Source organism: Podarcis vaucheri (assembly GCF_965113315.1).
Source record: "Podarcis vaucheri genome assembly, chromosome: 9".
Lineage (NCBI taxonomy): Eukaryota > Metazoa > Chordata > Lepidosauria > Squamata > Lacertidae > Podarcis > Podarcis vaucheri.
Window position 1 is genome coordinate 25,915,717 of NC_138767.1, and position 23,301 is coordinate 25,939,017.

Below are 23,301 nucleotides of genomic sequence, written 5' to 3' on the forward strand. Positions count from 1 at the left end.
AAGATTGCACTTGGCTCTGTGCGCACACCAAAAGTCAGTGTTTACAGTCTTGAGCAAAAAGATATTTCTTTTATGGCCAAGTGTTCCTTCTTTAAGCACATGGAATAACAGAACCAAGAGGGAGAGGGAGAATAAAAACTCCATAACTCAGAAAGAGGAAACCCAAACATAATGAGACATGTGTTTTTTTTAAGAGAGGGGGAAATAAGGGGGAGAACCATGGGATTTTTTCCCCTTGCACAAATATCTGGGGTGGAAGTTCAAGGAAATCATTGCTCATAAAAGATACCAGGGAGGGAGAAACCACAGGTAGTGACAAAGGTTGAGGTTTCTGAGGAGTTGCACACACCTCTCAGTCTGTGATCTCCCTTTTGGGAAGCTGCTGACCGAGCCTTGGCATTTGATCATCTCCAACTGCTGATTAACACAGCGCTGTTTTATATTTAACTCTGACCAGAGCAGGAGGAGTTGGGGGTGGGGTTGCAACTGCTTATAAGAAGCGTTTGCAGCAGCTACAATGTTCTTCTGTGTTAATTTCCTCTGTCTCCGCTCTCTAGACAAATCCTTCTTTACTGTTCACTTTCCTACGGATAAACTTTCTTTAAAAAAAAGAAAGAAAGAAGTTAACTTGAGCTTCTGTAGGAGGGAAGTGGCTGGGGAGCGAGGCAGAGAGAACGGAAAAGTAAGTGAGCGAGGGGGTGAGGGAGAGAGAAAACTATTAAACATAAGCAGAGCTTGCTAAACCAATAGGTGTGCATATATTTTTAAAGGCTACAGCACTGTTGTTTTATCAGCCTTTTTAATGTTGGATATATAGCTTTGGTCCAGGGGGAGTGGAGATGCAGAGAATGGATATGGAAGATAAGTCATCCAAAAGGTACTGCATGAAGAGCAAACATGTGGCCCTTATCTGTGGCGTGATAGCTGCTGTAGGTTTAATTTTGGGTCTGGGCCTCGGCCTGGGCTTAAAACCGCAGGACTGTCCTTCAGAAGAAAATGGGAAAGTGCCAACTGCATCACCCACTTCAGTGTCAACTGCATCACCCACTGCGAGCCCTGCTCCAGGTGAGACAGATCCATGCCCGGCTGAAAATAATGAAAGTGGAGATTGGAAAAATTTCAGGCTACCCACCTATGTTAGTCCGATTCATTATGACCTGATGCTGAAGCCTGAGATGGAAGCAGATCTGTACGATGGATCAGTCACTATCACCATCCAGTTGGGAAGCCCAACCAGGCACTTGTGGCTTCACCTCCGAGAGACTAAGATTACCAGGATGCCCTTGCTCATGAAATCGTCCGGCCAGTCAATTACCCTAAAGCATTGCTTTGAGTACAAACCACAGGAATATGTGGTGGTAGAGGCAGAAGAAGAGCTGGCTCCCACCAGTGGAAATGACGCCTATTTACTGACCATGATGTTCCAAGGCCGTTTAAATGGATCCCTGGTTGGCTTTTATAGAACAACCTACGTGGAAGATGGACAAAACAAGTAAATCTTTCTTTTTTTAAACATATTTCTGCTATTAATTTTTGCTCCAAGTTTCTCTCTGTCTCCCTTCCCCTCTCTCTAATCTTCCTTTTTTTCAACGTAAACTGCATATTTTCAAATGAATTTAGTGAATATTAAGAAAGATGGCAATTGGGTGATTATTTATAATGTCATTCTGAGTTTTGGGGAGAGTGTTTACCTTTGTTTACCATTTCAACCCATATATACAGAATTCAATGTGAATTTGAATGTGCATTTAAATGTGCTAAGACAATGAAGACTTTAAGCTCTCTCTAAGTTCATGGACCAGAATCTGTTCCTGATCAGTCTAATTTAAATACGTCTATTTGAAAGTTGTAAGGAGAGTTCATTGTATTTTTTGCTGTAAATTTCTGCCTTATGTTTACAGAAAGGTGCTCAAAATAATTTTGAAAAAAGCAAAAAGGCTCTCTTTTTATTGCCTGCAAAATATCTGCAGGGACGGGCGATAGATCAGGAGTTGAGCACCATCAGCTTTCCGTAGAGAAGATACCAGATTCCACTCTCAATGTCTCTAGGTAGGGCTAGGGAGAGACTCCTTTCCGAAATCCTGGAGAGTCTGTCAGTGTAGACAATAGTCTGCTAGATGAATTCAGTATGTGGCAGCTGTCTATGTTCTATATGCCTGTCTTTATGTATAACAGTTTGGCAGCAATATGGCAGCACAGTTTGCTGCTGTAAAGTAGCATGCAGAAATGCATCAGAGGCTGGATGGCTGGCATCTTGACTGCTGCTTCCCATCCTCATGACTGCAGCAACTTCAAGAGCGCAGCTGGTGTTTTCAGCTGGACTCTGCTGCAGCATTAGTAGATTCCTACCCATATAGACATAAGATAAGATTACCAGATTTTTCAATGAATCCAGGGACACTTTAATTAAATACATGCATACGTACATAAAAATACATACATACATACTACACGTTCAGGACGTTGATGCTGCAGCAATGGCAGTAGCAGAGGGGCAGCCGCTGCCTTGACCTCAACCGCCATGTTTTCCCTTCCTCTGAGTCTTCCTGTCTCCTTTCTCCATGAGCCTGGGCAGCCCCTGCATTGTTGGTTCTTCAGTGGTGGTGGTGGGGAAGCTGTGAGATCTCAGGCATGGAAGGCAGAGAAGGAGGGCCAAGGGCAGCAGTGGTGGTGAGGCTCAGACAGTGTGAAGCCTCCCTTCCCATCAGAGCAGCCCCAATCCCATTCCTACTTGTGTGCAAGCGGGAGGGGGCAGGGATCCCTCAGCTGGGAAGGGAGGCTTCACACTGTCTTTCGGGGCAGCCCCATCCCAACTCTTACTTGCGTGCAGGGATCTCTCAGGCAGCGTGATGCCTCCCTTCCCACTGAAGAAGCCCCAATCCCATTCCTACTTGCCTGCAAACGGGAGGGGGGCGGGGATCCCTCAGCTGGGAAGGGAGGCTTCCCGTTGCCTAAGTGAGAGATCCCTGTCCCCTTCTGCTTGCATGCAAGCTCTGATAGGCAGCGTGAAGCCTCTCTTCACAGCTGAGAGATCCCCACCCCACTCCTGCTTGCACGCAAGTAGGAGTTGGGAGGCTGCTCCTATAGGCAGCATGAAGCCTCCCTTCACAGCTTAGTTGGTGGGGTCAGGGAAGGTGGAGGCAGCCCGAAAGCTGTATCTTAGAGCAGTGTTTCCCAAACGTTTTTGGGCAACGGCACACCTGTTTACTGAAAAAAAATCTCGCGGCACACCACCATTAAGGCCCCGCCCCGTGACGTCAGCGCGCAGCGTCACGCCGGGAGGGACGCACAAAAGTGAAAGTTTTTTCCCTCGGCAGCTCCTCTCAGCTGCGCTCAATCCGCCTCGGAGCGCAGGAGCGATGCCTCTCTCTGGCTCTCCCTCCGCGCAGGCTGAGGGAGGGAGGGAGGGGCGCGTGTGACCCGTCTCTGCTGGGAGACCAAACCCAGCGAGGCAGAGTCGCGCGGAGGCGCCCAGGCAGCGCTGCCGGCTGCGAGGAGGAGCGCCAGGCAGCAGCAGGAGGCGCGGCCTCTCCTCGCCGCCGCCGCCCCGCCTCTCGCCGCCCGACTCGCCCGCCTCCCTCCAGGTATCTCGCGGCACACCAGCCGATGTCTCATGGCACACTCGTGTGCCGCGGAACACCGGTTGGGAAACACTGTCTTAGAGCCCCTGCACCACCATCATATGAGGACTTTGAGCAGCTCCTGAAGCTAGCCAGAGCCTACTGCTCTGGGCTGCTGAGACTGCTGCTGCTGCGTTTCCCGGGGACATTAGATCACATTCCCGGGGACATTAGATGAAATCCGGGGACATTCCAGGGATGGAATTTGTCTGGGGACTTATTCGTAAACCCAGGGACTGTCCCCGGGAAATGGGTAACCCTAACGTAAGAGCCCTGTCAGATCTGATCCAAAGCCCATCGAGTCCATCATCCTGTGGACAGTGGCCAAGCAGATGCTTATGGGAAACTCTGAAAGAGAACTTCAGTGTGACAGCACTCCTCCTGCTTAGTACTCCTTGGCAACTGGTATTCAGAGGCATGCTGTCTCTGATACCAGAAGCAGGACACCGCAGTCATGGCTAAAAGCCATTGTTATTTTTTTTTTTTTTTAATAATAATTTTTATTACATTTTTTACAGAAATAACAAAGAGATCAAAAAGTAAGAAGAAAAAAAAAAAAAAAGACCAGAAAAAAAGGAAAAAGAAAAACACGACCATTTCGATAACTCATTTCAAATTTCCATTGGACTTCCCCCATCCCTCGCAGAATGCATTTCTTAACAATAAATTTATCAGCAAATTATATCCTTATTTCGTATGTTTCTTTCTATTTTCAATTACAGTTTAAATTTAAATCTCTTGATCAATATATACTCTGAGCAATATACCATAATATCGTTTTTACCCATTTAAACCTTGATTCTTTCATAAATCTTGTCAAATTTCATAAATAATTAAGTTTTGTTACTGGGGCTAGATTCCCAATCACACGACATCTTATGTTTCATATAACTTATAATACTTTTGCAAATAGTCTTTAAATTTTTTCCAGTCCTCCTCCATTGCTTCTTCTCCCAAGTCTCGAATCCTTGCAGTCATCTCGGCTAATTCCATGTAGTTCATCAGTTGCGTGTGCCAGTCCTCCAGTGTGGGCAAATCTTGGGTCTTCCAATGCTTAGCGATAAGAATTCTTGCTGCTGTTGTAGCGTACATAAAAAAAGTTCTATCCTTTTTAGACACCTTCTGGCCGACAATGCCCAGAAGGAAGGCCTCTGGTTTCTTGGGAAAAGTGTACTTAAACACCTTTTTTAACTCATTATAGATCATTTCCCAGAAGGCCTTCAGTCTTGGGCAGGTCCACCAGAGGTGAAAGAATGTTCCCTCAGCTTCCTTACATTTCCAACATTTGTTATCGGACAAATGGTAAATCTTAGCTAGCTTAACCGGGGTCATGTACCACCTGTATACCATTTTCATGATGTTTTCTTTCAAAGCATTACATGCAGTAAACTTCATACCGGTGGTCCATAACCTTTCCCAGTCATCAGACATAATATTATAACCAATGTCCTGAGCCCATTTTATCATTGCTGATTTAACTGTCTCATCTTGAGTGTTCCATTTAAGCAGCAAGTTATACATTCTCGATAATAACTTGGTCTTTGGTTCAAGCAACTCTGTCTCAAGTTTCGATTTTTCCACCTGGAAACCTATTTTTTTGTCTAGCTTAAAAACCTCATTAATTTGGGCATAGTGCAGCCAATTTTGCACCTTATCCTTTAGTTTTTCAAAGCTCTGCAATCTCCAGTTACCTTCAATATTTTCTATTATTTCCCAATATTTCGGCCAATAAGCCTCCATATTGGTTGTTTTCCGAGCTTTGGCCTCTATTGGTGAGATCCACCTCGGAGTTTTGCTTTCCAATAAGTCTTTGTATTTTTTCCAGACCATATATATTGCTTTTCTGACAATATGGTTTTTAAACATTCCATATGATTTACCCTTGTCATACCACAAGTACGCATGCCAACCTAACGAATTGTTGAAGCCTTCCAGATCTAGGACATCAGTGTTTTCTAATAGAATCCAATCTTTCATCCAGCAGAAGGCTGCCGCTTCATAGTATAGCCTTAGGTCCGGCAGGGCAAACCCCCCTCTCTCTTTTGCATCAGTTAATATCTTAAACTTTATTCGGGGCTTTTTGCCCTGCCAGACAAACCTAGAAATGTCCTTCTGCCACTTTCCAAAGCATTCCACTCTGTCCACAATCTGCAAGGCTTGAAACAAAAACAACATCTTTGGCAAAACGTTCATCTTTATAGCTGCAATTCGGCCTAACAAGGATAATTTCAGTCTTGACCAAATTTCTAAATCTTTTTTAACTTCTAACCAACATTTCTCATAATTATCTTTAAATAGATTCAAATTCTTGGAAGACAGATTGACCCCCAGGTATTTCACTTTCTTAACAATATTTAGTTCTGTCTCTTTCTGAAACCCTTCTGTTTCCATGGCCGTCAAGTTTTTCCCTAAGACTTTAGTTTTTTGCTTGTTCAACTTAAAACCCGCCACCCGACCAAATTTCTGGATCAGTTCTAAAACTCTTTTTGTACTGGGTTCTGGCTCCTGTAGTGTTAAAACCAGGTCATCTGCAAATGCTTTCAGTTTATATTGTTTCGCTCCGACCCGTATTGCTTGTACCTGCCGATCCTCCCTTATCATGTTCAGCAAAACCTCCAGGACTGAAATAAACAATAAGGGGGATAGGGGGCACCCCTGTCGTGTTCCTTTTTCAATATGAAGTTCTTCTGTCACCACATTGTTCACTATCAACTTAGCTTTTTGTTCTGAATAGATTGCTTCTATTCCATTCTCAAACCCCCTTCCCACTCCCATCCCTTCCAAATTTTTCTTCATAAATTTCCAGGAAATGTTATCAAAGGCCTTCTCCGCATCAATAAAGATCAATACTGCTTTGGTGTTAATATTTGTTTGTAAAAGTTCCAAGATATCAATAATGTTCCTGGTATTGTCAAACAAATGTCTGCCTGGGAGAAAGCCGGCCTGGTCTTTATGGATTATCTCATTTAATACTTTTTTAAATCTGTTGGCCAGAATATCCGCAAATATTTTATAATCCACATTTAGGAGTGAGATGGGACGGTAGTTCTTGAGTTGAGTCTTTTCAGTTTCCACTTTAGGTATCAATGTGATGAATGCTTCTTTCCACGTATCTGGTGCCTTCCCTCCCCCCATAATCTGGTTACAAACCTCCTCTAGTGGTTGTATCAAATAGTCTTTTAACGTCCTATAATACTTGGAGGTAAGTCCATCAGGTCCTGGAGATTTGCCCAGCTGCATATTCTGAATGGCATCCTCGATTTCTTGTTGTGTTATTTTACAATTCAAGGTTGATCTCTTCTCTTGAGATATTTCTGGAAGACCATTTTCTTTCAAAAATTGTTCTATCTCGGTTACATCCTCGGGTCCTTGTGTATACAGCTTTTTAAAATATTTCTGGAAACACTTTCTAATTTCTCCCGGTTTCTGAATGTTCTTTCCTTCAACTTCTAGATTGGTAACGTAGTTTAATTTTTGTCTCTTTTTCAACTGCCAAGCTAGCAGTTTCCCACATTTATTCGCCGATTCAAATGATCTTTGTTTCATTTGTTTAATTCTCCATTCCACTTCTTGGTTAATCAGTTGCGCATATTGTGACTGGTGGAATTTAATTTCTCTTAAGGTCTCTTTGGATTTTGGGTTTAATCTTAATTTTTTCTCGCCGTCTCTTATCTTCTCCAATATCTTGTCCTTTTTACCATTCCAGAGTTTTTTCTTAATCGTATTCTGTTGTATCAGAAACCCTCTCATAACAGCTTTGCTCGCGTCCCAGATTGTTCTTTTTTCCACCGAGGTGTTCAAGTTGATTTCAAAATAGTCCTTTAAAGCTTTTTGGGCCTTCTTTACAATCTCTTGATCTCTTAGCAGGTTGTCATTCATTTTCCATCTGAAGGAGTCGGCAGTAGTAAATCTCATTTCCATTTTCAGAGCGTTATGGTCGGAGCAAGTCTTTGGGCAGATTTCTATTTTTGTGGTCTTAGGTGCCAGCCCTCTAGTTGTCCAAATTTGGTCGATCCTTGTCCATGACAGGTGGGCCTCAGAAAAGAAAGTTCCTTCTTTACCTAGGGGGTTTCTCGTCCTCCATAAGTCAATTAAATCCATATTGTCAGTTAGTTCAAAGAAAGTTTTTGGTAGTCTTCCATCTTTAGTCAAATTCTGGTTCTGTGACTTATCCATAAAAGTAGAGACAACCCCATTCATGTCTCCCATCATAATGATGTTAGAATAGTCCAGATAGTCCAATAATGTCTCATGCAGCTTCTTATAAAATTCTGATTTCCCCTCGTTTGGTGCATAAATTCCTAATATCAAAATTTTCTCTCCTTGGGTCGAAATCTCAATAGCCAGGATTCTTCCTTGTTCATCTTTAAACAAAAATTTCGGTGAAAGAGTCTCTTTGGCGTAAATCACCACGCCTCTCTTCTTGACTCTGTCTGATGAGATAAATTCTTGGCCTAATCTTTTATTTGTTAACACCTTCCTGTGTACCCTTGTCACATGGGTTTCTTGCAAACAAATTATATCCAAATTCTCTTTCTTTAGGATATGGAAGATCCGTTTGCGTTTTTCTGGGGAATTCGCGCCATTAATGTTCCAACTATACAGCTGCAGAGACATCTTGTATCAATCTGTTGTTACTCTTGTGGGGTGTCCTCTTTTTTGTCCGAGTCCGAAGGTGGTAACTCTTTCCCTAACTCTGGTGGTGGCCAAATAGCTGCTCCTTTCTGTAGGTCTTCTCCGTGATCGTGTAGGAACTTCTGGCAATCCTCTTTCGTTTTGATTTTTATCTTCTTTCCTTTGTATTTAAATAAGACACCTTGTGGGAACTCCCACCTGTAAGGTATTCCGTTACCTCTCAAAAGTCCAGTTAGGTCAGTGTAGTTGGCTCTTAGATCCAGTAATTGTTTAGGGATATCTTTGTAAATTTGTGCTCTTCTATCCTGGATCACAAGTGCTTTATTGAAGTGTAAATCAAGTAGCTTGTCTCTCTCCTGTTTAGTCCTTAAAATAATCAAACAGTCTCTAGGCCTGTCCTTCCCAACGACTCTTCCCAATCTAAATGCAGTCGTTATTTTGAAATCTGTGTCTTGGTTTATACCCCAGAATTTGGAAAATTCTGCCGTTAAAAAGCCGGTCAAATCCTCTTTCTCAATCTCTGGGATAGAGCGTAATCTCAGGTTATTTTCCCTGTTTCGCAGTTCCACCAAAGACAGGTAGGCCTGCTGGTCTGTAATATGTTTGTGGAGCGGTCTTACCTCTCCTTTCAGTTCCTCCACTCCTTTGGCTGCAGCCTCTGCTTTTCCAATCGCAGCCTCCGCCAATTTTCGATTTTCAGATGTTGCGTCGTTTAAGTTTCCAATATCTTGTGAATGCTTGGCCACCTGTTCCGAAAGTTTGGTAATTGAAGATGTGGCTAAGTCAATTTTTGCAGTTTGATCATCCACTTTTTTGTTCAAAATTGCGAATTGTTGTAACATTTCCTCTAAAAGAGTGTTAGATCCTCCAGATGCCATATCCTCACCTATTGGTTGTTCAGCTTCTTCAGCTGGTGTTGTTGGCGAGGGTGCAGTCTGTAAAACAGCAGGGACTGAAGATCTACGTCCCTGAGAAAACAGGGTTGTTTGTGTCAGTTTGCCTTTCCCTGCCTTCGACGCAGCTCTTGTTTTTACCCTGTCGCTCATTCCACACCTGTCTTTGGATTCAAGGTCAGACTGTCAAAAGTTTCATGAGAAAGGCAGGCGCAAGCGTAAACAATCTAACCACAGAAAGACAAAGCAAAGTTGGTTCTCAGGAAATTGTAAGTCCCAAGTTCCACTAGAGGGAGTAATGTTGCAATTCAGGGAAGAAGAAACAAAATTTCAGACGCCATTAAAGTTCCTTAAGTTAAGTAAATTAACGATGATCCTTGGAAAAGACCTTTTCCCTCTAGCAGAGCTCTCACAGTGTTGCCATAAGTTTCTTAAAAGGTGCAAAGTACAGTTGTTTAATTGTATCCAACAGTAATGCCTCTAAGTGTCCATTTCAAATTTATAAGTGTATCCGCAAAGTAGCCTTTTGTCCCACTGCAAGTCCGGGACTGGGGGTTTTAAAGTCTTTAGAATTTAGAAAAGTCCAGCAGAGGAGAAAGTCCCCAAATAAGGTACAGAAAATAGCAAGGAAATAAAAGTAACTTGCCTGCTTCAGTTTCCGACTTTTCCGAACGTATGATGTCTCACTTTAAAATCTCTCCGCACTGCTTCCAGCTTGTCAAATCTTTGCTTTTGATCACTAGCATCCTCGGGAGACGGACTTCCTTTTTCTCGCCTCCCGCTTTCAGCCAAATTCATAAATTTGTAATCCAATTTTGAGTAAATCTTACTCACGAGTAGTTGGTTTGTAATCCAATGTAAAAGGAAGAAAGGTCGGCGCTCATCCGCAACAGCCGCGCGGCTTCACTCCCGCAGAAAGAGCGATGAATCCACAGCACCGCTTCCCCTCCGCGCTTCCGGAGCCCCTTACGGGGTCCCTTCTTCGTTTTGGGGGTCGCTCTAGGTGCCCGCCGGATCCCACGGCCACGAGCTCACTCTGCTCGTGGTTTTTCTTAGTGGGTCGTCGCTTTGCCGCAGCGAACGACCCTTTTCTGCGGAGCCCCTCTTCGCAGCGCAAAGAGGACCGCCATTGCTTGCTTCGCGCCGCCTCCGGAAGTCGCTAAAAGCCATTGTTAGCCTTAACCTCCATGAATTTGTCAAATCACCTTTTAAAGCTGTCTGAGTTAGTGACTATTGTTACATCCTGCAGTAACAAACTCCTTAGTTTAGCTTAGTAAAGAACTATTTTCTTTCAACAGTCCAACATTCAGCTTCATTGGATGACCCTGGGTTCTAGTATTATGAAAAACTTCTATCCACTTCCAACACACAGTACATAATTATATACCTCTATCCTGCCCAGCTCTTATCCATCTAAATGGAAACATGCAAACTGTTGTAACCTTTACTCATAGGGGAGCTCAAGCCCCTTGATCATTTTGGATGCGCTTTTCTGAACTACTTGTGCTTAAAGTTAGAAGCTGTGTTCTACACCGACTTCCTTTTGTGCTGACAATGGGACCTGTATATTGAATTGAGTGTGTAGTTCTTATTTCCTTTCACTGCTTGTTATTGAATCTCCTGGCCACATAGCCTAGTCCAAAATCTCATCCATTAGACATTCTACATTCATGTTTTCGGTATAGCAAATGTATCCAGTTCAGGCCATACAAAATATTAGCACCTCCTTCATGGTAGGTGATCTCAGGTCCAGGACCCTAATATGGCCCACCAGCCCTCTCAGTCTGGCCCTTGGAACTCTTCCCTTGATCCTGCTTTGCACTCTGAGTGCCTGGCTGGAATTTATCACCACTGAACTTTGATAATGCTTTTCGCTTGTCTGAATGCAGGACAGAGGGGAGTGTGTGAGTGTGTGTAATAATCAGCCTATGGTCTTCAGAAGCTTACTGTTAAAAGAATGTGCCTCTCGGGCTGAACAATTTGAATTTTGTGGGGAAGGGATGCTGCTCAGAGGAAGAGCATTTGCTTTGCATACAGAAGGTACTAGAGATGGGTGATATCAGCTTTTCAACATCTCTATGTATCACCACCCAGACATTGCAATATAGTGATACATCACGATGTTGAAAAGTGGAGGAAGGAACAGGCTGCATTGGGCCTGGTGCCATGAGGCACTGGGGTGAAACCAACTCAGCTCCCTCCTCCACCAATGCCTGGGCGACAAGGGAGGAACAAGCTCCATTGGCCATGGCACCTTTCAGGTCCAGGGCCAATGAAGCTTGTTCCTCCATGTGCTGGGCACTGGTAATGGAGGGAGTCACCAGCACCTGTGGTGTCGCGGGAAAAAACAAGTTGCATCGGCTCTGGCACCTTGTGTCTCATTCATAGGCGCCGACTCCATGGGGCTTGAGGGGGCCCGAGCCCCCTCAAAAATTCGTTTGGGGGGCTCAGCCCCCCCAATAATCTCGGGCGCCCCTCCAGCAGAGCGCCGCCGCCGCGCTGGCTCTGCCTGTCGATGCTTGGCGCGTCCGCGGCTTTTATAGGGCGCCCGGCGCGCACCAGCTCGATAACGGGCACCGGCGCGGCGGGGGGCGCCGGGCCGGGGGCGGGGGGCGGCCGGCCTGTCTCCTTGGCAACCCCATTGAGCAGCGCCGGCTCCCCCGGGAGGGCCATCCCCCCGCGCCACCGATCGCCAACACCGCCGACGCTGTGGCTGCCCGAGCCCGAGCCAAAGCCAAAGCCCGAGCCAGAGCCCAAGCCAGTCAGTCAAGAAGAAGGAAGGAAGGAAGGAAGGAAGGAAGGAAGGAAGGAAGGAGAGAGAAATGGGGAGGGAGACGAGGGAGGAAAATTGCGCGCAGGGTGAAGAAAGGAGAAGGGCGAACGAGACGAGCTTCCAACCCAAAAAAGGGCTGGAAGACTCGGAGGATGAAGGATCGGGAAAGAAAGCGATGCCTTCCCCGCCCGCGACGTCACCCACTTGTCATTGGCAGTGCAGCGGGCGCCCAGAGGGGCTGGGCACCGGCGCAGGGCCGCTCCGCAGCCGCGGAGGACAGCTGCGCGGCTAGCAAGGTGCGCCGTGTAGAGCGCGGCCCTTGTGTGGCCCGGTGGCCACGCAAGCTCGGGCGGGGACCCCCATGCGAATCTAAGACGGGAGAAGAGGGCAGAGCAAAGGGGGTCCCTTCCCCAACCTCCGGCTCTGAGACTTCCCTGCGCCCCAGAAAAGCGAAAGGATTTTCTCTCTTTTTTATATATATAAATATTTTATTAAGTTTTCAAATACAAAGTTAGAAACATACACTGAAGAAAAAAGTAAAAGAACAAAAAAAAAAGAAAAAAAGAAAAAGAAGAAAAGAAAACCAACCATTCAACACATTTTTTATATAACTAACTGGACTTCCTCGCATCTCCCTTACCCTGCATTCTTTATAATAAAGATATCAGCAAATTATTACCTTGTTTCGTACCTTATTTTGTACTTTTCAAATACTATACCTCTAAATTTAACATACTTTTCATCAGTTACTTATATCTTAAATTAAACATAGTATTACCTTAGATTTTGACCTTTTCTTACTTAAAATATAATTTCCTGTTTCCCAAATCTAATTGCTGAAGCTATAGTTTCCGAATCGTGTAAATTTTTAACATTCATACAACTTATATTGTTTTTGTAAATAGTCCTTAAATTTTTTCCAGTCCTCTTCCGTTGTTTCTTCTCCCAAATCTCGGATTCTGCCAGTCATTTCAGCCAGTTCCATGTAGTCCATCAATTGCGTCTGCCACTCTTCCAGTGTGGGCAAATCTTGTGTCTTCCAATATTTTGCGATAAGTATTCTTGCTGCTGTAGTTGCATACATAAAGAAAGTTCTATCCTTCTTTAACCCTTTCTGGCCAACAATGCCCAAGAGGAAGGCCTCTGGTTTCTTGGGAAAGGTATACTTAAATACATTTTTTAACTCATTATAGATCATTTCCCAGAAGGCCTTCACTTTTGGACAAGTCCACTGGAGGTGAAAGAATGTCCCTTCAGCCTCCTTACATTTCCAACATTTATTATCAGACAGGTGATATATTTTTGCAAGCTTGACTGGGGTCATGTACCACCTATAAGTCATTTTCATAATATTTTCCTTCAAGGCATTACATGCCGTGAATTTCATTCCGGTGGTCCATAACCTTTCCCAGTCCTCAAACATGATTTATACCCAATATCCTGAGCCCATTTTATCATGGCTGATTTGACTGTCTCATCCTGAGTGATTTTCTCTTCAACCTGCCCTCCATCCTCTTGCGGAAAACTCTTTGCCTGCCCTGCCCGTATCTCGTTTTTGCTTTTTAATTCCACACACGCACCCTTCGGACTTCGTGGCAATCGGGCGTGCGGGTGCGTTTCCTAAGAGAGTGAGGACCCCCGCCTCCTCCCCACCTGCTCCCTCGCCAGCCAGCCAGCCAGCCGCGCGCCCTAGCCGGAGAGCCCCGGCCGTCCCCGTCGCGCAATCGGCTGGATCTCCCTTCAGCAGGCCGGGCTCACAACTCGGCCCAGGGACCCCCCAGCAGCGGATCTCCAGCCCAGCTGAAGAATCCGGCAACAAGCCCCCTCCTCCCCAATCGCTCCACCGAAATACGCTCCAAAACCCCCCAGATTGGCCACCGGCCGCCAAGTCTCATGGCGCCCTGAGCGAGGGTCTCTCCCCAACACCGCCACCTCGAACTGCGTTCTCCCGGCTACCCGAGCGAAGCAGCGGCAGGACCCCGGTATGGGCCCCCCCAATATTTTTTATAAGTCGGCGCCCCTGGTCTCATTCCTCCCTCAGCTTGAGGGCCAAAGTGTGATGGTGGGCCATTGTGCTCTGGCCTTCAAACTGGTCCTGGGTGATGTATCAATACTAGAAGGTACCAGATTCAATTGCTAGCATCTCCAGGCAGGACTGGAGAGGCTCTTGCCTGAAACCTTGGAGAGGGTCGACAAAGGTAAAAGTAAAAAGGTAAAGGACCCCTAGACGATTAAGTCCAGTCAAAGGCGACTATGCGGTTGTGGCACTCATCTCGCTTTCAGGCCAAGGGAGCCAGTGTTTGTCCACAGACAGCTTTCCGGGTTATGTGGCCGGCATGACTAAACCGCTTCTGGTGCAACGGAACACCGGAACAGAAACCAGAATGCGCGGAAACACCATTTACCTTCCTGCCACAGAAGTACCTATTTATCTACTTGCACTGGCGTGCTTTCGAACTGCTAGGTTGGCAGGAGCTGGGACAGAGCAACGGGAGCTCACTCTGTTGTGGGGATCTGAACCACCGACCTTCCAATCGGCAAGCCCAAGAAGCTCAGTGGTTTAGACCACAGCACCACCCACGTCCCTCGAGGGTAGACAACACTGAGCTAGATGGACCATTGGTCTGACTTGATATAAGGCCTCTTCCTATGTTCCCAAAAGGGTCCACACCATTGATCTACCTTATTCCAGAAGCTTAGTCCTCCATAATGTATTATGCCTTCAGTGAAGCTCTACAAGTGCAGTATAGAGATCCCCATCCAATGAATGCAACACTTCAGTGCTGTTTATAAGTTTTGTCACCATTCATTTGATTTGATTATTTAATTTATATACTACTTAATATATTTAAAATATCCCTAAGCGGTGTACAAAAAAGAAGAAGCAACAATAGATAACTGAAACAAAATATTACAAAAAGACAGTTACTTATAAAAATGTTGCATTAATACAAAGTTACTAATGCATAAGGCTGCAATCCTGAACACACTTTCATAGGAGTAAGCTCCACAGAACACAGGGAGACTGCATAGAATGGCACAGTAAATCTTGGACCCAGCCCCATGCTGTGTTAAAATCAGAGTAGCATCAGGGTGAATCATTTTGCTAGCCTAAGAACCAGATGTATCTGAGTGAGATTTTGACCTTTACTCCCCCATCTGCTTTGAATTATAGGTAGGCAAGCCTGAAGACAGGAGAATGAGTATGATTGGAGATATTTCTGTTCCCTATTGTCAAAGCCAAAAGTGCACCAACCAGAAACAAAGTCAGGTTTAGCTCTCCATGCCCTTATTTAGGTAGACAAGAGATAGATATACTGTCTCTTCTGGCCTTCCTTTGTACGAGACTCTAATTGATGCTTCAGAATGATGCATCTTGATCATATCTTGTAAATAGCTATTTGGCAGCACCATTTTACTGACAGAAATGAGAGCTCATCAGGCAACGTGTAGACTCCAGGCTTGACATTTTCAGTCTTCCCTGAGAACTGCAGTTCTGTGAGAGTTTAGGATATCTAACAGATCATTCTGAATAGAAAAAGCAGAATAACTCCGTGACACCAACGTAAGACACCAAGCTCAGTTCCGGCACCTCTTTTTCTGGAAAAATAGCACTGACCTTAATAATCACCCTTTTTCAATACAGTCCGCGCAAAGTATGAATTTATCTGGAAGTACTTTTAACTAGTACTTTCCCTGCTTGTTTTCTTCATCTATGGCTTACTACATTTGTCCATTTGTCCATTCCCCCCCTTACCCTTTTCCTTACAATTAGATATTAATGTTTTCACTCTTTATATATGGGTTGGATTTTGTTTATTATTATGTCACGTATTATTGTGCTTTTTTATGTTAAAAACTCCCCAGGGGTCCTTAAATGAAGGGCAGTATATACCGTATTTTGTGCTCTATAAGACGCACCAGACCACGAGACGCACCTAGTTTTTGGAGGAGGAAAACAAGAAAAAAAAATATTCTGAATCTCAGAAGCCAGAACAGCAAGAGGGGTCACTGCACTGTGAAAGCAGCAATCTCTCTTGCTGTTCTGGCTTCTGGGATAGCTGCGCAGCCTGCATTCGCTCCATAAGATGCACACACATTTCCCCTTACTTTTTAGGAGGGAAAAAAGTGAGTCTTATAGAGCAAAAAATATGGTAATTGTACATTCTATGTTTCTGCTATTTTCTCTCTCTTTTGTGTACTTACCATATCCATGATGTGTATATTTATTTTTTATAAAGATGCATACCCATTGAATTAAAAAGAAGCTTTTAAAGAAACCAGTTCCCAGGATTATTTGGGGAAATCCATGTCTGTTAAAGTGGTATAAGGATGCTTTAAATGGATGGTGAGCTTTAAAGTAAGAAATGGCAATCAGAATGCAAATTGGCATACCCTGAAACAGAGATGGATAGACAAAGGGATTCAGCAAACAGGGTTTTTTTGAAAGCGGGGTTTGTTTTATGTAACAGATGACTGACTCATAGCAAGCACATCTTGAAACACTCCCCATCTGTGTCTTCAGTCAATCTGTCTGCAGAACGTTGAATTTAGATGCCATTCAGGAAAACTAGGTGGGGGCTACCTATATCAATGGACATTGAATTAATACTCCTTGGCAGATTTCCCCAACCAATCCTCTTACTGACGGGTAACTAGGTCCCAACTTGATACGAGAATTAGGAGAATATAATAGCAGGTAGCAGCAGCAGAAGACACATCCTTATTTAAAAAGAAATCTGCAGAGGAGGTGGCAGCTATGGATACAAATGATTGAGGTGAAAAACAAGCTAGCCATTCATTGATATCAGTTTTGCCTTTGAAATGACTTGGGGGATGTATTTTCATTATCAGTTGGGCTAATTTCTTTCCCCCCTCTAATTTGTACTTCAGCTTTGTTCATCGCATATATTTAAAGTGCATGGCTTTCTGCAAAGAATATTGGGAACTGTACTTATACCTTGCACAGAGCTACAGTTCCCAGCACCCTTAACAAACTAAAGCTCCCAGAATGATTTGGGGGAAGTAATGTGGTTTAACGGTGCTTTAACTGTGCGTTTAAAGCCAAAATTGGATTGCCTTCTATAATAGGCTGACAATTTCACTGAAAATATGTGTTTGGCCAATTTTTTTTCAAAGGCAATTCATCACAGCTTCGGTCATGTTTTATTTTGGGAACAACAGCTGGAAGCAGTCACAGATGCACGTAAATATTCAGTGTCTTTACATGTTTCTTGCTTCTGGTTCTCATTTGTAAGGCCTAGACACTATAATGCAAATGATGGGGGCAGGACAAGCCTTGAAGAAAAGGCAGAGTTTTATTGTAACACAACATAATGGATTTTGAAAGCAAATATTTCACCTTCTATTGCCATTTTCTCAATACAAAGAGAACACAGCGTCTAATTATTATTATTTATAAAGCCCTTAACAAATACTGTACAACCTAGAGATCTTTTTACTGTTCTCATTGGGCATCATCTAATGGGCAGTTATTCTGCATTCACTGAAATGAATAAGAGCTATTTGCAAACATGCTTTTGCATTGCTCCCATTCATTTCTATGGGTCTTGCACCTAGGGATGGGTGAACTTCTGGTTTTTCAGTTCTTCAGTGCATTCTGATTTAAAGAAAGCAAAGTCTACATGAACATTCATATTCATTTTATCGCTCATGTCTCCTAATATACATATTTTCCGCAAAATTTGGCCTAGTATAAGCATCTTTGCAGAAGAATGTATATTATTTTCCCTAATATACATATTTTGGTATACATTCTTCGACTGAAGAACTACATCACAAAATCTGGAGAAGTGGCAAATTTAAGGGAGGGGCCTTAAATCAAGGGTAGACCAATAAGTCTGACTCAGTTAGCATTCCACAATACTGGGCAAATGACATTAAAGACTTGGTTTCCTATTGTTATCAAATGAGCCCCATCAACTTGGGGAATGACCAAGATGCTGCTGCAGAACTGCAGATTTTTCCTCCATCCTTCCTTGCACCTTTTAAGTCCACAATAAAACAAGGCAGACCAGCTGAATGGTCAGTTGTCACATTATAAATAAGTCATCAGGTTCCATTCTTACTGGTAGTGGAATGCAAGGGTCAAAGAACCTCAGAAGAGGGAGTCCCACACCCTCTAACATTTCTCCGATGAAAATAGGGATGTCCCATTCCATAATGATAATTGTACTATTTATACCCCACACATCTTATTGGGTTGCCCCAGCACTCTGGGCAGCTTTCAACAGATATAAAGACATAATGAAACATAATACCACATTAAACATTTAAAAAACATTCCCTATACAGGATTGCCTTCAGATGGCTTGGCAGTTGAATAACTCCATACCCTCCAACATTTCTCAAATGAAAATCGGGACATCCTAAGGAAAAGTGGGACATTCTGGGATCAAATCAGAAACCAGGATGGCTTCTCTAAATCAAGGACGTCCCTGGAAAAAAGGGACACTTGGAGGGTCTTGAGTCCTGCTTCAAAAGCAATTGCTTATAAAATCTCACCATTTAAGCAAAAACATTTAAAAAATACATCCAATATCTCTACCTTTCATTTACTTGTATCATCGACCTCCTCACATCTCCCTTTTTTGTATTCTTGTTCAATTAGCTATTTCAGCAAACCCTTTCCATCTTTCTCAATTTTTGTTCTATAATTTATCTTAACACAATCTAACCTTAAATTTTACACTTTGGCCCATTAACAATCTATTTTTACTTAGTTTTTTATAACATTTCTGCTAAAACCATGTAACTTCATTCCAGCATCCTTCTAACATTCATTAATTTTACAATATTTCTGTAAATATACTTTGAATTTTTTTCCAATCTTCTTCCACCGATTCTTCTCCCTGGTCTCGGATTCTGCCAGTCATTTCCACCAATTCCATGTAGTCCATCAGCTTCATCTGCCATTCTTCCTGGGTGGGTAAATCTTGTGTCTTCCAGTGCTTTGCGATGAGTATTCTTGCTGCTGTTGTAGCATACATAAAAATAGTTCTATCCTTCTTTGGCACCAATTGGCCGACCATGCCCAGGAGAAAGGCCTCTGGTTTCTTCAGGAAGGTATATTTAAATACCTTTTTCATTTCATTCTAAATCATCTCCCAGAAGTTCTTAATCCTTGGGCATGTCCACCAAAGGTATGTACCTTCAGTCTCCTTACATTTCCAACATTTGTTATCAGGCAAATGGTAGATTTTTGCAAGCTTGACTGGTGTTATGTACCACCTATAGATCATTTTCATTAGGTTCTCTCTTAAGGCATTACATGCCGTGAACTTCATACCTGTGGTCCATAACTGTTCCCAGTCAGCCATCATAATGTTATGTCCAACATCTTGCGCCCATTTGATCATAGCAGATTTCACCATTTCATCCTGAGTATTCCATTTCAACAACAAGTTATACATTCTTGACAAATTCTTAACTTTGGGGTCTAACAATTCTGTTTCCAATTTTGATTTTTCTACCTGGAAGCCTAATTTTTTGTCCAGATTATATGCCTCCATTATTTGATAATAATGGAGCCAGTCTCGCACTCTGTTTTTTAATTTTTCAAAGCTCTGCAGTTTTAGTCTATCTCCCTCTTGCTCCAGAATTTCCCAATACTTCGGCCATTTGGCCTCCATATTGAGTTTTTTCTGAGCCTTTGCTTCCATTGGTGACAGCCATCTCGGGGTTTTATTTTCTAACAGGTCTTTGTATCTTATCCAGACATTAAACAGTGCTTTCCTGACAATATGGTTTTTAAACGCTTTATACCACAGATATGCATGCCAACCAAATACATTGTTAAAACCTTCCAAATCCAACACGTCAGTATTTTCAAGAAGCATCCTTTCTCTCAGCTAACAAAAAGCGGCTGATTCATAATAAAGTTTAAGGTCTGGCAGGGCAAATCCACCTCTTTCTTTAGCATCAGTTAATATCTTAAATTTTATACGAGGCTTCTTGCCCTTCCAGACAAATCTAGAGATATCTCTCTGCCACTTCTTGAAACAGTCCGTTTTGTCCAAAATTTGCAATGTTTGAAACAGAAACAGCATTCTTGGCAATACATTCATTTTTATCACAGCAATTCGACCTAACAACGATAACTTCAAATTTGACCATATTTCTAAGTCCTTTTTCACTTCAGTCCAACATTTTTCATAATTATCCTTAAATAAATTCACATTCTTAGCGGTCATATTAACCCCTAAATATTTCACTTTCTTAACCAGTGTTAATCCTGTCTCCTTCTGAAACTTATCTCTCTCGATCTCCGTTAGATTTTTCTCTAAAACCTTAATTTTCGTCTTGTTCAACTTAAAACCTGTTACCTGACCAAATTCTTTTAGTACTAGATTCTGGCTCCTGTAAAGTCAATACCAAATCATCAGCAAATGCTTTTAGTTTGTACTGTTTGGCTCCCACTTGTATACCTTTTACCAGTTGGTCCTTTCTAATCATATTTAGCAAAACCTCCAGGACCGATATGAAAAGCAATGGGGAAATTGGGCAACCTTGTCGTGTTCCTTTCTCAATCTTAAATTATTCCGTCACTACGTTATTCACAATTAATTTAGCCTTCTGTTCTGAATAAATTGCACCTATACCATTTCCAAAGCCTTGACCAACCCCCATCCCCTGTAAATTCTTCTTCATGAAACTTTTTTGTTTTTTCTCTTTATTTTTGATGTATTGTGAATTTTTTACTGTTTCTTTTTTCTTTTTTCTGTAACTATTAAACTTTTAATAAATATCTTTAAAAAAATAAAATAAAATAAAATCTCACCATTTAAGGAAGCTGCCGGCATAATACTGGAGCATTCTGTAAACCCACAACGAAGAGAAAGGAGCAATAAATAACTGAAACACCATTATGGCATGAATGAAGATGTGTGCTGTTGCTTCTGTGATTAAGAATTTAGTGTATTTATGCTGTCAAATTTTAAGCATCTATATAAATAGAACATGATGTAAGCAATACCTAAACTAGTTGCAGTAAATTTAAATAATCTTAAATAAATGCAATTTCTCATGCGAATAATGTTTCACTAGTTCAACAGTTGATTGACATAAGCCATCTTGCTGAAAATATTGTTGTGAGGGGGAGTAGTTACGCTGTATGCCTGAGCCCCTACTAATTCCTTGATCCAGGAAGGATTCAGTTGTTGGAATAGCCAGGCCAACTTCTTGGTGACATAATGGCCCCCATTTTGGGGTCATTAAGGTGACAAAGGAAGTGGTTCTGTGCCAGAGGACAAATGGATGGGTCCCCCTCCCTCAACTGGCTGGTAGCTAGAAAAACAGAAGCTAGAGCTAGAATGTGTGAGCTAGAAGCTAGAAGCAGGCTGTAGTAGGCAGAAGCCTAAGAGGGAGAGACATCCTTGATTTCTGTTTGAATCTGAGGATGTGGCTGTGGGACCTCCTGGGCTGTTAATGTTGTGAGTCCCTCCATCATTGGCTCACATTGTATATGTGTGTGTAAATAAACCACATATGCTAAAGATGCCACAGTCTCTGCTGTCCTCATTCCAAGGAAACTGAACCCTGGGTAAGCACCTTGTTCCACTGACATGCAACAATATATTTGCTTTTCAGTCTGCCTTCTTGAAAGCACAGTTGTACTTTGGAATTCGAAGTTCCGTTCAACATTCTGGAAGTCCATTCGACTTCCAAAATGTTTGAAAACCAAATCACAGCTTCTGATTGGCTGCAGAAAGCTCCTGCAGCCAATTAGAAGCCCCGGAAGCCCTGTAGGAGATTTGGATTCAAAAAATTGTTCACAGACTGGAACAGTCACTTCCAGGTTTGTGACGTTCGGGAGCCAAAACGTTTGGGAACTAAGCTGTTCAAAAACCAAGGTACGAATGTATAGTCTTTCTGAGAAGATTTTCAAGGCATGTAGGACATTTGCATATTTCCCTTTCTGTAGGTGCAGAGAGAAGTCTGACCTTAAAGTTTGTACAGCCCATTTTTATGCCCACATTTTTTTTTAAAAAAATATCCCATTTGCTTGGTATCTCACTAATTCTTCAGGTTTGAATGTACCATTATAAGTTCTTTATGATCAGTTAAGCATGTAGGGAGTCCTAGGAAAATGCCAAGGACACTAGGACATTGACAAATTGACTGGCGAGATAACTTATAGATCTTCAGGAATGTTACAAGCTATGTTCCTTCACTCTTAATTACTTCTTGTTTTTGCTTTATTTCTTTTTTAAAAGAAGGGGGGGGACTACTTTTATGTAGCTCAAACGTATCTACAGACGTGTGGTTGGAAAGCTACCAGCATTCTGAATTAATTGAAGAGACAACTTAGCTGTGTTCTCCCATCAATCTTGCTCCATCCTTGAATGCTATGTTGATAAGAAGAGCTTGATTCCATTTAGGGAGCAGATATTTTATGTAAACCTTGGCAACAATTATAATGACCCTATTTTCCTCAGTCATTTATATCCCAGGCAGGTAAGATGTTCTGGTACCAGCTGTTAAGGCAAATATCACTATATCAATTTATAGCAACGATGTTCCACAGCCATTTATTTTGCTGCATCCTATCAGTATTCAGACCACCAAGATTGTCATTATACTCTTGTCCATGAACAACGAAAGGCAGATGTGCAAGGTTATCTCAGAGTGATCAATGTCCCTGTTATGAATGTGCTGCTTTCAGCTAGCATTTGGCAAGCTGCTTAAAGCTATCTATCACAGGTGTGTATGCACAGAAAAGGAGGGGTGAGGGACTGCAGTCTTTCTGGTGATGAGACTTAGTATGGGCCAAAACAGTGGAGGTTCATTTGGTAGTCGACATGGGGACATTCATATAGAATCATAGAATCATAGAGTTGGAAGAGACCACAAGGGCCATCGAGTCCAACCCCCTGCCAAGCATGGGTTTGCTGAATGGGTTTGCTGAAAATGTGTGCATTGTGCCTCTGAATATCAGTTGCAGGGAATTTCAGTTGGGCAGAGTGCTCTTGTGCTTGCAGGCTTCTCAGAGGCATCTGGTCAGCCACTGTAAGACCAGGATGCTGGACTAGGTTGGTCATTGGCCTGATCCAATTGGCTCCTCTTAGGTTCTTCATCCATGATACATCCAACAGTTTGCCCAGCCCATATTTACCAAATATGAAATTGTGTGTTTACCTGTAGCGGTATAGTGTTAGGTTTTATTCTTTAAACTATGATTTTATGTGATGTTTATAACAATGAGGACTTAAATTAATATTCATGTGATTTGAGTTTCACTGTTATTTCTTGTTGTTTTAACCATTCCTGCCCTGGGACCATATGGTGATGGGCAGGTTAAAAATGCCACAAATTAATAAATGTGAGCATAAAGTTTTGGATGTGGAGGGAGTTGTGAGGT

General features: G+C 42.8%; 1 protein-coding gene across 1 annotated transcript in view; it reads left to right on the forward strand.

The window, feature by feature from the left end:
* The first annotated feature begins 516 nt into the window (after window positions 1-516).
* Window positions 517-23,301, forward strand: part of ENPEP (glutamyl aminopeptidase) — a 68,568-nt gene continuing 45,783 nt past the window's right edge. The window contains 1 exon segment of the mRNA XM_082237132.1: window positions 517-1,492. Within this exon segment, the coding sequence (XP_082093258.1) occupies window positions 840-1,492 (653 nt within the window). The 5' untranslated portion in view covers window positions 517-839.